The sequence below is a fragment of the Saccostrea cucullata genome, unplaced genomic scaffold (genome assembly GCF_032062105.1).
Source record: "Saccostrea cucullata isolate Sc308-1 unplaced genomic scaffold, CSIRO_AGI_Scuc_v1 ctg5015, whole genome shotgun sequence".
In the NCBI taxonomy this organism is placed as follows: Eukaryota; Metazoa; Mollusca; class Bivalvia; order Ostreida; family Ostreidae; genus Saccostrea; species Saccostrea cuccullata.
Window position 1 is genome coordinate 124,579 of NW_026923186.1, and position 18,337 is coordinate 142,915.

The 18,337-nt window shown below is 36.5% G+C and overlaps 2 protein-coding genes across 2 annotated transcripts; one reads left to right on the top strand and one right to left on the bottom strand.

Annotated features, from left to right (window-relative positions):
• Positions 1-7,389: 7,389 nt before the first annotated feature.
• On the bottom strand, positions 7,390-8,716 carry LOC134263388 (uncharacterized). Its single transcript, XM_062745722.1, has one exon. The coding sequence runs from the start codon at positions 8,302-8,304 to the stop codon at positions 7,696-7,698; it is 609 nt and encodes a 202-aa protein (XP_062601706.1). The 5' UTR covers positions 8,305-8,716; the 3' UTR covers positions 7,390-7,695.
• Positions 8,717-15,957: 7,241 nt separating this feature from the next.
• Positions 15,958-16,758, top strand: LOC134263380 (MDS1 and EVI1 complex locus protein EVI1-B-like). The gene has a single exon (XM_062745710.1). It carries the CDS (start codon positions 15,958-15,960, stop codon positions 16,756-16,758), a length of 801 nt encoding a protein of 266 aa, XP_062601694.1.
• Positions 16,759-18,337: the final 1,579 nt, after the last annotated feature.

Here is an 18,337-nt window from a genome sequence, read left to right on the forward strand (position 1 = left end):
TCCGAGGATTGGGGGTGCATTTAGATGGATTTATGTGGTCAGTTGTCAAATGGATTGTACGATATCTTTGTTTCGCTCGTGTAAACGCAATTCATTGACTAAATTAAAAAAAAAATGTCGTTAGAAATACGCAAAATGTACGTTACCATACGTAACGTACATTTCAAATATAAAAATCAATTCTCTTCCACAAGCTTACGTTACACACGCAATATATTGATATTATTTGAACTTGCATAACATAAGAAATGCATCATACAGGTTTCGTATTCAAAAAAATATATCAGGTATCAAAATTATATTACATATAAATGACCATAATATAAATTTTTTCCTCAGCAGAAACGTTTCTTTTCATTTATTTTGGGATTTAGCCGACCTCCAACCTTTGAAACTTTCCTTTGTGTACACATTCGAGTGTGTGAAAGTTTGAGAATACATGAAAATTCGTGCGAGATTCACTTACTTCGAATTTCATGGTAACGTACATTTCAGTCACGTACATTTCAAATGACCACTTTTCATGTAAAAAACAAATTTTTATTGTCTTAACCAAAACGGCTTTGCCAGTTTACAGGGTACAAGGGGTTGCTTACTCAGAGTCGTCTCATATTTTCTACTTAATATATATTCTTAATGGAAGAATATAATGTAACGTACATTTCTTTCTTATCTCTACGATTGAAAATGTCTTTCATTCCGTAAACATATTTATAAAAGTTGCTCAAATTGTTCAATTTCATGTTACATTATCTAAGTATAAGTAAATTATCCTTTGAAATTTCAAATTTAGCCCATCAATAAATAAAGGAGAAAAAAACTGACAAGTGTATAATCTTTGTGTTTGCTTGTAATGTGGTTGAAACAGAATTAAGCGACAGGGACATTGCACATTATCACAAAGAAATAAATGTATTTATTGTTATGAAAAGAAAGATATATGATACAAGGTTTAACTTATCAGAAAATTTTTACTTGAGAATCAAAACTGCATATTACACAGAGGGGATTCAGCATAATATTTGCCTCGGCGACAGTAACGTACATTTCAAATACGCTACTATATTTGAATTTGGAACTCCTTAAATATCTTTTCAGATCGATTATTATATGAATTCTTATTCATTGTTATATGACTATTCATAATGTTGATTTGAAAATTACATCAGTGGTATTTCTTCTAAATGAAAATGAGGCGACATTATTTGAGCCCTTATATTGAGAATGGGTGTTAATGATAGATTGTATTTGCGGACAAAGTAATTTTATCGAATGCTCATCTTTCGAAGGATTTATAGAATTGACCGGCTGCCTGATAAATTATATATACCACTAATAAGATTTTATGTAAAATATAAAATGTTATTATAATACCACCATAACCACATTAAATCATTGTAATAAAAAGGTGTTTAGGCCTATGTAATATGGTAAAATACTGTTGCTAAATATTAGTTTCAGCTTTTCAGGTCCACTGATACCTGGGAAGAAGATAAACAATTATCATAATCTTGCCTGTAGAATGTAATCTTTATTGAAAATGCCAGGAATTGGTTTTAGGTGCATAGTAGAAGTAAGTGTCAATAGTTCACCGGTCACAACCGCCCTGAGCCCTTTAAATTGATCAAATAGATGGCATTTTTTGTAGTGAAATTCAGTTTAAAAACAAAGGCCTAACAATTGGTATAAAAGAAGTCGGACAATATACATTTTAGCGACCATAGAAATTATGAAATGCCGACTTTAACCGAAGTTGTTGAAATCCATACATCAACTTATCAGTGAGTAGCATGCCTCTCTTTAAACATGATTGTTCTCCTTGCAAGCTCATAAGAAGAAAATACAAAATTAAAGTAAGTTGGAAGACATGAACGTCTTATATAAGTTTGTAGTTAAGAAGAACGAACTGATGCTTGTTTTAAAAACCAGCATTAATTTGGATTCAACGCATACACGGAGGCATAGCTGCAGATCTGTAGCGTTATGGTTTTATATAATTTTCCTTTGACCATAACGCTACAGATCCCGTAATGCCAAAAAAGGTGCAATTTACGGCGCAATTTTTTTTTGCGCACTTTTGGGGAGAATTTCTCCACTTTCTAGCATTGGTCTATCAACTACCTTTCACTCCCTAATTCTAGGCACATTATTAAATAATCTGTATATTTTATCTATCTCCTAACCCTCTTATAGTCATCTCTACAGGTGATAAACCTGCTTGATTAAAATTATATGTTGGATTGCAGAAAATTCATTTCAAGCGAGTCTATTGCCTGTAGAGTCAACTATAAATGGTTGGAAGGTGGATAAAATATACACATTGCTACAGAATATGTCTAGAATTAGGAAGTGAAAGGTAGTTAATTGGCCAATGCTAGAAAGTGGAGAAATTCTGCCATAAAAATGGCCCAAAAATATTGCACCTTGTAGCTTTTTGCATTACGGGATCTGTAGCGTTATGGTCAAAGACAAATATATAAAAATATAACGCTACAGATCTGCAGCTAACGGAGGCAGAGATATGATATTTTTCCGAATGTCTTCAATTCTGGTGAAATTTCGATGATATTTTTCCGAATGTTCTCAATTCTGGTGAAATTTCGTTGAATTTGAAATACTTTTCACTTGGGAAAACATGGAGCACAAGCTTGGCTTTCTGGAATTTTTACACACAAGATTCACCTGATACTAGTTTATGAAATATATGAATTTTGTAGATAGGCAAGTTTATGCTCTATGTTTTCTGAAACAAAATGTGTTGTAAAATTGATAAAAATTTGCATAAAAATGAGAAAATTCGGAAATTGACAGATTTTTTGACATTCCTGTGACCTCTGTGTATCACATAATTTAGAACCAATACTCATTTTGTCGCAGGAATGATAAGAAGTTTCAAATTATAAAGTGTTGCATTATTTTAAAAGTCTCGTTCTTATCCTCAAATACAATAAAATTATTTTGTCCTCATGTGTTGTTCATAGCTGTGTTGTTCAAGATTATGATTTACGACAACGATTCGATCACCGCTCCCTCTGTTGTGCAAAATCTTTACTTCAAGAGGACGTTATAATGGTAATCTAACAACCAAGTCATATGATAAACGTGATGACTTTAACTCTTCTACTGTCAATTTTCCCTACTAATGCAGTAATGAACCTTCATCAATTGCAAACGGAGTTTTTATATCTCAGTTCATTCGATACGCAAGAGCATGCTCTACGTATGAATGATTCCTTAAAGGAGGGAAAATATTGACAAACAAGTTGATGAAAAAAGAATTTCAGCAGTCTCGTTTAAAGTCATCATTTCGTAAGTTGTATGGTCGATACAATGACCTTGTCAGTAAATACAATCTATCATTGAGTCAAATGCTGACTGACATTTTTCAGACTCAATTTGTTAGTACATTATTTATACACTGAATTGACGACAGATTTTCCCGTTATATCCCGTTCAAGGAGCTACGGCGGGTGTGAAAGGTCTGCAGGGGATGCTCTCTTCTCCATGGTACCTGAGCCCACCTCTGATGTTTTTGAGGTCCGCGTGTGCTCTGCTCCTATTTTATGCTGTTTTATGGACTTTTGATCTTGAATACTGTTCGTTATCTCCATAGGTTTTATTCTAAACATTTTTATTTATTAGATTCCACAGACTAAACAAGAGGCCCACGGGCCTTATAGGTCACCTGAGTATCATGCAACAACTTTCCAGTGATTGTATTTGGTTCGTGTTTTAATCCAAAAGCCATGAAATTCACAAATTTGGAAAGAGGCACCATTGCTTAACAAAGGGCAGATTTCAAAGCATTAATTTATTTTTAGTTAAAGTACCCCCCTGGTACCTCTGACCCAGCGTCCCTGAAATTATCTATTTTGAAAGAGGCCCCTTTCTTCATTACAAGGCCAGCATTTTTTTTTTTATGTTTAGGTTTAGTTATGAACATGAGAATAAAAATGTTCTGAATGAGAAGAAAATAATTTTTTTTTGTTAAATCAATTATTATTATTTGTACATTCTTTTTTTATACCATTCTGATAGGCTTTTTACCACTGGACACATAATGCTTACAAATATGAAAGTAGAACATTGCTTATTTCATCATCTGCCAGTTTGGGCCAGTTATATAAATTTTGTGATGTTGGTCAATATGTATGTAAAAAAATCAATTCTTTAAATGTCTTTCAATATATCTTCATTTTTTGATATGTGTTAGGTGAATGTGTAGGCATTGTTCTAAAATTTACTTGATGCCTAAAATTATATAATTCCTATCATAAAACAGACAGGGAGTATTAGGGAGTAGGGTGAACATTTTTTCAATTAAGTGTAAAATAATTTAAGTGGCTGATGCAAATGATACTTCTTGCCTGTATATATTTGTATATTTTTGCCTTTTAATAGTTGAATTTTTTCTTTATTTCTTCAGGTTATTGTTTATTTCTTCCTCAAATGGACTCAAATTCTCCCATAGTTTTATTCATTACATATGATGCATAAGCAATTAACCCTTTTCTGAAGAAAGATGCTTAGACTGTAAGCTATAACAGAGATCTAAACAATGTCGCTGACAATATGCAATAGCTACCACTGGCAGTTTAAAACCTGGGGGAGGAAAATAATTTACAGAGAAATACTTTTGAAACTAACACATAATTATCTCACCGGCATGTCATTGTGCAACAAAGTCGTCAGCATTTTATTTGTCCTTTGAACGGGTGAAACGTTTTGAATGGCACTGGAATCGATGAATTTTACACTTAACCAAGCTATCTTCTCAGATAGATCTAGCATTATTTACCCGGCGTTTCATCTTAAAACCGGAAGTGCGACTTTGTAAATTTGAAATCTCGATCCCGACTCAAATTTGACATCGGATAGAAAAAATTGTTTTATTTTTTCTGAAAATTCTAAACCTTGAGCGGAGGGTTTATAAAACTGAAAATAAAATAAATCCTGGCCTTAAGTATGTAATTAGATCATTAGCATATTAACCAGGAGCAAAGGATAAGATGTTCAAAGAATTCATGCATTTCACTATATAATCATTAGAGCCCCACCCTAAAACAAGAACCCTTGACCCTGGGGCCATAAAATTCACAATTTTGGTAGAGGCAATCTTGCTCATCATAACTATGTACTTAGTTAGTTTATTTAATACCCAGGAGCAGAGAAGAAGATTTTCAAAGAAATAATGTATTTTCACTATATAATCAATAGAGCCTCGCCCTAACACCAGAACCCTTGACCCTGGGGCCATAAAATTCACAATTTTGGTAGAGGCACTCTTGCTCATCATAACTATGTACTTAGTTAGTTTATTTAATACCCAGGAGCAGAGAAGAAGATTTTCAAAGAAATAATGCATTTTCACTACCTACTTATTTAGCCCCGCCCTAACACTAGAACCCCTGACCCCAGGGCCATGAATTTCACAATTTTGGTAGAGGACTCATTGCTGATTACAATCATGCAAACAGATTGACTGCTTGATGTCCAGGAGTAAAGAAGAAGATTTTTAAAGATTGCATTAATTTTAGTGGTTTTGGCCCCACCCCTCAGGCCCCAGGGGGGCAGGGATCATGAAATTCACAATTTTTGTTCCCCTTCACCCATACATGCTTTGTGCCAAATATGGTTAAAATTGGTTCAGTGGTTTCAGAGAAGAAGCTGAAAATGTTCAAATGTTAACACACGACGCACGACGGACGACGCACGACGACGGACGAAAACAGATAGCAATAGGTCACCTGAGTTTACTCAGGTGACCTAAAAACTGATACATGTATAATTCTTATGAATAGCAGGAGCAGATGATCTCAAATCACAATAAATGTAATTGATGGATCTATACAAAAGGGAAAGATCTCATTTTACTATGTCAGCTCAATTCGCTAGTCGGCGTTCAATATTTGTAACTGCAAACAGACAATTAAGGTCTCTTATCGACGAAACTGACTTAGGATATCTGGACTACAAATCAGCATCATTCAAAAAATTACTTTTCCACTTTATGAATTTTTTCTGCATTTAAAATCATCTAATCATAAAATGAAAAAAAAACTGAGTAAAAATTACAATTTAACAGAACAATTGTTTAGAACCAAGTGAGTGAATGAAGGTAATTAATGGATGACAATTTAAACATCAAACGAATTTTTCCGTGATTCTCACGTCGAATATAGAGGTTTTGTCGCATGATCAAACCATCTATTTGCAGACTAAAATACTGACAATGTTTTTAAACTATATGATTGATCATTTAATTCACACATTAAAAATACACTCACCGTCAATAGAAACGCAACACCCTAATTTAAGGGGTGAAAATTATGTACGGGATATAACTATGTACCAAAAAAGTTAGGACATCTTTTACTTTGCCAAATCAGTTATTTAACAGTTGAATGATTTTCATTCCATTACCGGAAGTTGATTTTTAGTCCCCTGGACAGAAAGCAAAAATTAGCATTTTTAATAAAATTATTGACAATATTTTGGGTTTTCAAGGTTTTGTACCTGTTAATCATAAGTCTTGTACTAAAATCATGCCAAGAAAACCTTAGCAGTCTGTCCGGAGAGCGAACTCAATAAAAGTCGAATTAACGTTAATCTGTGAAACTCCCCCGAGAGATGTTTGCGAGGCAATTAATGTCAGCAGTTTTGAGGAAGGGATCTTAAGTTTTACTGGGTTTAAAACATAGGTACAAATCTAATTATTTAGAAGTCTTTGCACCCCTTCTTTTTTTTGGGGGGGGGGGGTTCATATTTATCAAATACTGTTAAAAAAAGTAAGTTAAAGAAAAAGAAAGTTAAAAATAATTAATTATAGTAAACTAATTCGTCAGTAGAAATAAGCTGTCTTTCAATTTTTTACGTATTTCCATATAGTTTTTTTTTCCTGAGCATAAATTAACGTCGGGTACGATGAACTTGGTAGTTGTGGAAGTACCGCGCGTCGAATTATGGGGAAAAGGGTACCAGATTCCCGGAAGTTGACATCATTTCCTGGTCAAACAAGAGGGGAGAGGAGTACTAAATGGGTAGAGGTATCACACCGGTAATTGACCAATCAAAATGAACTTATCAAATGTAGGTCCATACATATAAAATTGATTTTCTTTTCTTTTGAGACATTTTTCTATTGTCTTCCGAGCCATTTTTACAACTTTGGTACCTGTGCCTAGTGAATTTTATGTACTTTTTGAACAAATAAAGGTTTTTGACAGGAACTATTTTTTTTCCCGGGAATAGGAGGCTACTTCCTGCGGTACACTCGGAATGTTTATAAACACATTTATGTCTAATGTCATACCGATTGTAATCAATAATAATCAGACAGAATATATACTTTGACTTCTAGTTTCCTACCTATATTGTACGAAAGAAACGAGATAATGCGAAACAATGCCCAGATAAATAACTGCTTCATAAGACGAAACCATTGTCATTATGAGCCACCTGGTCCTGAGTATGTCTCGTCAGTAACAAGTTCACCAAACATGCATGCATGATTCTAAATATTTCGAACATTGATTTAATTGCCTAACAGCAAACAGCCATCAAGACATCAACTAGCCTTTAACAAACAGCACTGACTGACAGAGCAATTAATTCTATCTTATGACCTTAAAACTTGGTAGCCTACCACAAGCATAAGCACTCCAGTATGCAATTCATGTAGAATGAGACAAAAAGTTATACTGGCCTTAATAAGCTTGGCGATTGAATAACTGCATTCCTTATACTTCGAAGGAACTTCCGCATAGGCTGGTCGTGCGAGGGGGTGCAGCACAGATGTACACCATCAGGACCAAGATAGTTTAGGTCATGCCAGAAACCTCTGTGACGCCAAAAATGGATTCCCGGCAAAGAATGGGTCCTGATCTCCAATTGTATATTTGTTTTTACTACCTTGTCATTGAAGCCATTGCAGGCTGCGAAAGGCAATCGTCTTATCAACTGTCCAATTATCACTATTTTAGCACCAACACCATCCCGCAAATATGCTGCCACAGATATGAGGTCACCAGCTAACTTTTCACAAGAAGTCAAATCACATATATCATTTTCCCCAACCTGCAAGAATATAATATCTGGCGGCGAAACAAAATGAAAAAGTTCCCTTCTATCACCGAGTCCTGCAGATTCATTAAGACGGCGTAAACGAAGACCTCCTTTTCCACGGAGAGTCACATTAAAACTGTCATCCAACCTCAAATTAATTATACCTTTATTAGAACAATATTCCTTCAATCTGCGAATATAGGAATGTCCAATTATACACACATTAAGTCCAGGAGCCATACTTAACAGCGTCACACCGAAAAAAAAAAGAACTCTTTGTATGGGAGCTTAAACGGTACCCTCGCACTCCCAGACTAAACACCCACAAAATAATACAATTATTTTCAAGCAACGAAACTTACAAATTGCAAATCTCTTGGATTTCTTTAGGAAATATCTTCAAAATATACGTGGTTCCAAAATTACTGTGGACAGCGCGGGAATAAAAATACAAGTGGTCCGCTTAGCTGGCCACGTGATACTAGCCCGCTAATCATTGGCTGGAAATTCGCATACCACAGGCGTAAAAATCCCAGCCTGAAATATCTATTACATAAACCATCACACCCATGTAAATACAACGTATTTAATACATAAACAACGCATTTAATACATAAATTCAATTATAATCATAATTGCTGTTTGAAAACACGTGGAATTGCGGGTAGCCCTGTTTACAGATGGAAAAAGTAAGAAAATGCCGTGTAGGTAACGTTTTGTGTGTGAGAGTGTGTCAGCTAGTGTGACAGGTAATGTTTAACACCTCCTGCTAGTTATGTTTTCAAGTAAACAAATACCAGATTTTTTTACGACTTTTTATTCTATTATATGGAATTTTATAGTGAAAACAATTACCGGTGTGACGAAACCTGATTGGCTATGTTAATATTTTCATTTTAATGTATAAATATCACTGATAGAAATAAATGGTGGAATATATCAAGTTTATTTTTCTTTAACTAAGAAAGCTGAAAACTTATAATATCCCCCCCACCCCAAAATCGAAATCTGCTGCCGTAAATTGTCTTGCTAGCGTTTTGGGAATATGGGTGATTTGCATCAATTACACTTTTATTGACTTCATCAGTGCGTAAACCGGACGAGATTTCTTGGCATGTTCCGGAAAAATATCCTTCTTTCTTTTACGGATTTGATGCCTGTATTTCCTCAAAACAAATGAAAGCACGCATTTTCATTGCTAATGTTGGAAATTCTCAAAATAAAAAAGGGAGAGCTACAGATGCAAGTATGCACTACATAACGAATTTTCGGGCTCATGTGTTTCAAAAGCTTGAATGACAGTTCCTTGACCGGAAGTCCAAGGGTTTGTAGTAATTTAGTTTAACTGAAAAAAAAATGTTTTGTTTACATAATTCTTTAACGGTCACTCATTGTTTATATAACTATTTTTAGATATAGCTACTCGATGCTCCTCGCGAGGATCGGTTAGTTTGATCTTTACGTAACTCTTTTGTTTTGAACGCGATGCTCCTTATGAGCATCGGCCAGCGGGTATATATATGGGGGAATTTTGGGTCAGTTAGTTAATGTTTCGCTGGGAATTTATTAGTATAGTCACTGTTTTACTTGGGATTTACATGTACATAGACCGTTCAGAAGATAGTGGATTATTGTGTAAATATTAATATTGTGATGTGTTTTACGGGCACCTGTCCCTGTAAATAAATTGTGTATAAAACTTACTTATCGTTTTATTTCAAACAAGGAGGAGATTTTAAGACAGAGGAATATTATTTTTACTGAATAATGGATTAATTTAGCCGTTTACCGCTCGACGGCACTACAACTGGTGGCAGCGGTGGGATTTTCTGCATTATTCCAGTGATTTTAATTTATTATTTTTGTGTGTGTGGATTTATTCAGTGGATTTATTCGTGAAGATGAGGAAATTTTCTTATATTACTTTGTATACTATTCAAAAGAACGGATCTGGATTTAGAAAGTCTATAGTGGATACTGAAAATTACAATCTTACATGTGAAAATTGCGCTAAAGTATTTCCGAGGAATCAGGCAAAGAACAAAGTGTTTTTGTCTTGTGAAAATTGTGAGCTTTCCGTGTTCAAATTCAGATGCGTACAATGTGATCATGTGAATAGCTGCTAGTGTGCGGAAAAAAGATTAGTATAAAGTGACACCGTTTGAATTATTGTGTTTTTAAAATACTAGAAATGGATTCCAGGAATAATCAACCTCCAAGACTTGCATATATATACGACTATGATGATTCCGAAAAATAAGTTTTAGTGAGGATCGAGGATTTTTATTTACGGAAGGAATGCCCAAACTGTTATAACATGTTTGTAAAAACGGAAAACAGGCATGAACATCTGACCAGTGGACGCGTTGTTCAGTTCTATAAATGCCCAGCTTGTGGATGCCGGATTAAAATACCCAATTAGTGAAAGTTAGTGATTTATCAACGTGGATCCGTTTGCTATATTTGTGTTATTTGCCCACTGTGCTCTTCTACTTAAAATGCTTCAATCACCGACGAATATGGAATCACAAAGAAGAATTCCAGAGCGTCCAGCTCCGTATTATACGCCTTATCCAAGGACAAGTGCGCGTAGAAATTTAATGAGTGAATTTAACAGGATGTCGCCATCTCCTGTGATATCAAGTACACCGCTTAATTGGAGTTCTAGTGGGAATGAGCGTGAAACACCAAGCAGTGCAGAATCCGGAAGCGCCGATTCCAGTACTTGGGGTTCATATATATCTTATTTTCTGCTTGGAGTGGTTTTATGCATGTTGACAATATTTGGAAGTTATAAATTCTTCCCTATGGATTACCTGAACAGTCTGACTCGTGGAGCGGGAGTCGTCGTTGGAATTGTGTTATTCATGTTTATTTGTGCAGTGTTGTGGAAATTGTTCAACAAACGACGTGCCAGTTTCGAGAATGAGACATCTAACGAGCAGATGCCAGGAAGAGGATCAGGAGTTAGTATTCAAGTCAAACGCACCTTTAAGGGCGAAGGGGCCGAGATATGGAGCGAGTTCATTCGATATTTCGAGAATATCGCTATGCTTAATCATTGGACTTTAGATATGAAACGGCGAGTTCTTATTACTACGTTTAGAGGACAAGCGGAAACATTTGCCTACGGATTGCCAGAGGATATCGTAGAAGATTACAATCAACTGAAGCAAAGTATGGATGACAGGTTTGGTCATCATGCAATGAAGGAAAGTTACATCGCCGAGGCAAAACTACGGAAAAAGAGGAATACTGAATCTTATAGAGATTTTGGACAAGCTATTGCTGATCTTTATAGGCGAGCACATCCAAACAACAGAGATTATGTAGAGGAAGCCAGTCTTAAGACATTTCTAGACAACTGTGATGGTGACGAGGAATTCCGCCTTGCTGTAAAGCGAATGAGACCGAATACGCTACAAGAAGCTGTGACCGCGGCAATGCAGGAGGAATGCATTAGAATAACAGAAAACAGAAGTTCTAGAAATAGTCAGAATCGTATTGTTAGACCTGTCTACAGAGTTAATGACTCTGTGAAATTTGATGCTAAACCTCAGATACACCCCGCGCAAAACAGTGAAGTACAAAGTAATGAAGCTGCACGGAGAATAAAGAAATGTTACGAATGTAACTCAACACATCACTTGTACAGAGACTGTCCTAAGAAGAAAAATGTAAATGACAGAAAACTGCAAAAACCTTTAAACCTGAAAGTGTCGAGGCAGTAGGCCATGCATCGGCACAGGAGTTTGTAAAGCGGCCTTGTATAGGTAACCAGCAACCCCGGGATACTGCGGACGTTGTTAGTAAGGGAAATGTTACTGTATCAACGCAGACTGTTGTTGCTGAGAATATGCACTTGAATTATGACTCTAAGGATGATGAAACTGGGGACTTTGTAGAGATTCAAGGGAAGTCCGGTATGAAGTTAGATGGTTTAGTTGAGGGCACGCCAGTAGAGTGGAAATTAGACACGGGTGCAATAAATACGTTTATTACAGAGGATACTTATCTTAGCATCCTTCCAGAACATCGACCTGTACTTGAGCGCGTTAAGAAAACATTCAATACCGCCGATGGCAGGAGGTTAAAGGCAAAATGTTACTTTCATTTAAAAGTGTTCAAGTGATTTTCCGTGTATTTGTTGGAGAAGTTAAAAGTAACTTATTAGGACAAGACTTTATCACCAGGTTTCAATGCCAGTGGAATTATACATCTAATCTGTGTACCCTAAAATCACAAAATGAGGAAATTATGCGAGGTAATTTTGTACAATGCATCGAGGATAGTGTCGTTCCTGCTCATTGTGAAATTGTGATTAAAGCAGCGTTCGAGCATAGTGCAAATGTTACTGATGGTATTCTAGTTCCACTAAAAACTTTTGTGTTTAGTTATGGACTTGCTGTAGCGCGAGAATTAGTAACTGCGACTACAGGCCAGAATATCATATTTGTACGTGTATTTAATCCAAATGATCGTGATGTATTTGTGAGGAAGAATTCTGAAATAGCAGTGTTTGATCCTGTGGATGCAGTTTCAACTGTGAACATTCCGGAAGTGAGCAATGTGACGTCAGTGGATAGTCGACTGCCTGAATATCTAGAACCACACTTTAATGATGCGTGTAAAAATATGACAAAAGAGCAAAGTGTAAAGTTTAAGGACTTTCTTTTGTCGCGTGTAGATGCATTTGCAGATCCTAGAAAACCCGTGGAACGTGCTACGATCGGAGAGCATCGCATTAAACTGAAGGAGGAAGTACCCTTCAAGGAACCAGTGCGCAGGGTTCCGATATTTAAGAGAGAAATTATGGACGAGGAGCTCCGTAAACTGGAAGAACAAGGGATGATTGAGAGATCTAATAGCCCGTGGTCCTCACCTCTTGTGTTAGTACAGAAAAAGGACAAATCATGGAGATTGTGTGTCGATTATCGTCGACTTAATGCAGACACCATTAAGGACGCATACCCCATACCTCGAGTGGCAGATGATCTTGACTCTCTCGCTGGATCTACATGGTTTTCGTCATTTGATTTAAACATGGCATACCATCAAATTCCGATGCGTGAAGAAGACAAAGAGAAAACAGCGTTTGCTACACCTCGTGGAGGCCTTTATCAATACACAGTTATGCCCTTTGGATTATGTAATGCCCCGGCAACATTTCAACGAGTGATAGAACAGGCACTAACTGGATTGCAGTGGAAAATCGCAGTGCTTTACTTGGATGATATTATTGTGTACAGTCGAAGTTTTGATGAACATCTTAACAATCTTAATTTAGTATTTGACAGGCTACAGAGTGTGAATTTAAAACTAAAAGCTAAGAAATGCAATTTCTTTAGACGTGAGGTTAGTTTTCTGGGACATATTGTATCTGAGAGTGGCATTAAAACCGACCCATCAAAAATTGAAGCTGTAAGGAACTGGAAAAAGCCCGAAACTGTGTCAGAACTTCGAAGTTTCCTTGGATTATCAGCTTACTATCGACGATTCATACAAGATTTTGCTAAAATTGCCAGATGTTTGCACGTCCTGACTGGAAAGAATAGTGTGTGGAATTGGACCAGTGAGTGTGACATAGCCTTTCAAACTTTGAAAGAGAAACTTATTTCAGCTCCTATTCTAGGATACCCAGACCCAGATGGTGGAGACTTTGTGTTAGACACTGACGCTAGTAATAGTTCTATTGGTGCTGTGCTATCGCAAATACAAAATGGACGAGAAGTTGTCATTTCATATGGAAGCCGTGTGTTGAATAATTCTGAGCAGAATTATTGTGTTACGCGTAAAGAAATGCTAGCAGTTGTGTATTTTGTTAGACAATACAAGCATTATCTTCTTGGTAGAGAGTTTTTACTCAGAACAGACCATGGATCGCTAGTATGGCTTCATAGATTTCGAGAACCCGATGGCCAAATTGCGCGTTGGCTACAACAACTTGGACCATACGTGTTCCGGATTGAACACCGGGCAGGAAAACGGCATGGAAATGCGGATGCATTATCTCGTCTGCCGTGTGAATTAAACTGCAAACAATGTAAACGCGAGAAAAATGACTACAATGGCAATAAGAAATTCTCACATGTAACAGAACTAAGGAATTATTCTGCAAATAATGACAAAGACTGTGTGTTAGAACTTAACCTGTTATTTGATGAGGAAACGAATTATGTTCGTACTTCGGAAGGTGCTGTTGTTTCGCCTACTCAAAATCCGAGATGTAATAGACCTGCCAGAGCCAAAGCACGGAAGCAGCCAATGATATCTTTAAGCTATGAGAGCATTCGTGAGAATCAATCTAAAGACAACGGAATGCAAGTCATAAAACGATGGCTGGAAAATGGTGAAAAACCGCCATTATCAGTAATATCTGGAGAAAATTCGGAGTGTAAATTCTGGTATTCGAGATGGGACTTATTGTGTATTGACCGTGGTGTGATGTGCATTCGTTGGATTCTAGACAACAAAGAAGAAATAAAGATATGCTTACCGCGAAACATGCGCCATGTTGTGTTGTGGCACATGCACGATTCTAAAGTAGCTGGACATATGGGAATATCAAAAACATTAGCGAGAATAAGAAATTCACGTTATTACTGGCCTAGAATGCGTCAGTATACTCAGGACTATGTATCGGCTTGTGATATTTGTGAGGAGAGGAAAAACCCGTCCCGGAAAAAGAGGTCACACATGAAAACTTTCCTGAGTGGAGAACCATTTGAGAGAATAGCAGTTGACATTGCGGGACCATTTCCTAAATCAGAACACGGATATGCGTACATTTTAGTAGTGATGGATTATTTTACTAAGTTTACTGAGATATATCCGTTAATGAACATCGAAGCTAAAACAGTGGCCGAAGTTATTTTCAAAGGTTGGATTAAGCGATATGGATGCCCAGGCACAATTCATTCTGACCAAGGCAAACAATTTGAAAGTAAACTTTTTCAGCAGATGTGCAAATTATTGCAAATTGACAAAACCAGAACAACACCGTATCACCCACAGTCTGACGGAATGGTGGAGAGAATGAATCGCACAATCAAAGACATGCTTTCAAAGTATATTAGTGCAAACCAGACAGATTGGGACAATTATACTGACGGAATTGTTCTTGCGTATAACACTACCCCGCATGAGACGACAGGGATTTCACCATACAGACTAGTATTTGGACGAGAAGCTAGGTTGCCGATTGATGTTATTACCGGAGATGAAAATAACCTGTGTCCAGAGATCGAGCTGAACAAATCAGAGTATGTCCGTTTGTTAGAAGAAAAACTATTTGAAATTCACGAATATGCCAGAGAAATTTCAAAGAAATCTTCTTTAAGACAAAAATCATACTTCGATCGAAATGTGCGTGAAATTAATTACGACATTGGTGATTTAGTGAGACGAAGTCAAACAAAAGTAGCTAAAGGAACTAAATTAAAATTAGCCAGAAAATGGACAGGCCCGTGGACTATTGAAAAACGGTTGAGTGATGTACTTTATCAAATACGACATTCACCACAATCAAAACCAGTAGTTGTTCATGCCGACAATCTTAAACCGTACAAAGGGGACCAGCGACAAACTCTCCAGTCTGAAGAATCCGAATACACAAGTGGCGAGACACCAGATGTGCGCTACCGACGCGTGCCAGCTGTGAGCGAGAGACCCGACTGCACTCGTTTGAAGTCACCGCCAGTCACCCCTTTGACCGGAACTGCCGAAGCAGAACAGTCACATGCCGACAGCCAATCAAATTACGATAAACAAGAGGAAGCGTCTAAGGACCGCCCTACAAGTCCCGTTACCAAGACGACTCGTCTTGGTCGACTAGTTAAAAGACCGTTGAGATACAGAGATTGACACTTTCAATTTGGATTTTAATGAGATTAGATGGGATTTTTATGTGATATTTGTGGATTTTTGTTTAATCATCAGTGCAATTTAAGAAGACACATAAAAGAACAGCACCAGCCTAAAGTTCAATCGTTAAAATGTAACTTTTGCCAGCAACTTTTCCTGCGACCATCAAACTTGAAGAGACATTACAAGAACGTGCATAAACTTGATGAAATGAATGTGAGTGAAGAGATGGATCGGACTCAAGGAGACAGCGTTACGTGTAACAGAGACTTCTATCATTCGTCAAAGAAGCCTGTATATGTGTTGAGTGACCTGTACGAGGATATTTCCTCTGACGAGGATGAGGTCATTCGTATGGAGGAGACGCCCCAAAACTGTGATCTGATGGAAGACTTAGAAATTATTTCCGTAAATACGAGTGATTTTGGAGATCAGGCCGATGACCTGTTGGATTTCTGCGAACTCGAAGACGAGCGAACTGTAGTGGCCGCGAGTGACGAAGAAGACCAAATTGAGGAGGATCTAACCGACGAAAGAAACGTGGAATTCAGAGACACAAGTAGTGAACAAAGTAGTGATCATAGTGATACAGTGCGCGAGAATTCCACCGTGACAAAGTCAACTGTGTGCTTGCTTCTAAACAAAACAACCAGGAATTACCCTGACGGTACTATGGAGGTTAGCCGGGACACTCATGTGGTTTATTCCGAGGATTTAACACCTAGTGACATTGACTATGAAGGTGTGGCTTCGGAGGTGTTATCAGAGATTCCGAGACATTTCGAGGAGGGAAATGTTAGATTCGCGTGTGGAGACTTTACCCATTTGTGAAAAAAACGAACATATTTTACAGTAAATATTTAAATGTACATTCAACTTATAACTTATTATGTTTTTATTGATGTTTATGTGTATTATTATTTTTATCTTTTGAACGGAGCCAAAAGTTAAGCGTGGGGGAGTTGTAGTAATTTAGTTTAACTGAAAAAAAAATGTTTTGTTTACATAATTCTTTAACGGTCACTCATTGTTTATATAACTATTTTTAGATATAGCTACTCGATGCTCCTCGCGAGGATCGGTTAGTTTGATCTTTACGTAACTCTTGTTTTGAACGCGATGCTCCTTATGAGCATCGGCCAGCGGGTATATATATTGGGGGAATTTTGGGTCAGTTAGTTAATGTTTCGCTAGGAATTTATTAGTATAGTCACTGTTTTACTTGGGATTTACATGTACATAGACCGTTCAGAAGATAGTGGATTATTGTGTAAATGTTAATATTGTGATGTGTTTTACGGGCACCTGTCCCTGTAAATAAATTGTGTATAAAACTTACTTATCGTTTTATTTCAAACAAGGAGGAGATTTTAAGACAGAGGAATATTATTTTTACTGAATAATGGATTAATTTAGCCGTTTACCGCTCGACGGCACTACAGGTTACTACACTACACCAAGTTAAATTCGACCTTAGTCTCTGAAAAACAGGCATTTAAAGATGCACAAGAATATTTATTTCACTCAGGTTAGGACATTGATAAACCTACTGCATGGTAGAATTCGGTCTGTGTTTGTTGTACATGGCGGACTAGGACGTTTTAATTGAATGGTCGCAAGGGGGGATGTTTTAAAGTTATGTGTTACTTTCTAAGGTCTTAACATAACATTTAAAGTTTAAATGAAGTATCATTGTTTTGTAAATTTACTTTTTACATTGATGTATTCATTTTTAATCTTATCTTTAAACCTTATAAAGTAACATGTATGTTACTTTATAACGTTATGTAGTGTATATTTGCATCTGTAGTTCTCCCTTTTCTTTATTTTGAGAATTTCTAACATTAGCAATGAAAATGCGTGCTTTCAGTTACTTTGAGGAAATACAGGCATCACATCCGTAAAAGAAAGAATTTTTCCGGAATTTTAGTACAAAACTTATGATTAACAGGTACAAAACCTTGAAAACCCGAAATATTGTCAATAATTTTATTAAAAATACTAATTTTTGCTTTCTGTTCAAGGGGTTAAAAATCAACTTCCGGTAATGGAATGAAAATCATTCAACCGTTAAATAAATGATTTGGCAAAGTAAAAGATGTCCTAACTATTTTGGTACATAGTTATATCCCGTACATAATTTTTACCCCTTAAATTAGGGTGTTGCGTTTCTATTGACGGTGAATACATTATACTAAATGACTTAAAGTTTGAAAGAATCATTGATGTACCTTAAGAAGTGTTAATTTACAGGCGCCAGACCAATAATTTTTTTTATAATCTCTCGTAGTGTCAATCAGGAACTCAAGCATCTTTTTTTTTAAATTTTAATATCAACTTCGGAGTAGTTTTGTTTACAACAGAGGAATGTTTTTAGAACATAATTTTTTTGTCTGTTAGTAAAGCAATG

Bases quoted from the DNA above. Each gene is read 5' to 3' on its own strand.
- LOC134263380 (XM_062745710.1), top strand. From the start codon at position 15,958: ATGGGATTTTTATGTGATATTTGTGGATTTTTGTTTAATCATCAGTGC.
- LOC134263388 (XM_062745722.1), bottom strand. From the start codon at position 8,304: ATGGCTCCTGGACTTAATGTGTGTATAATTGGACATTCCTATATTCGC.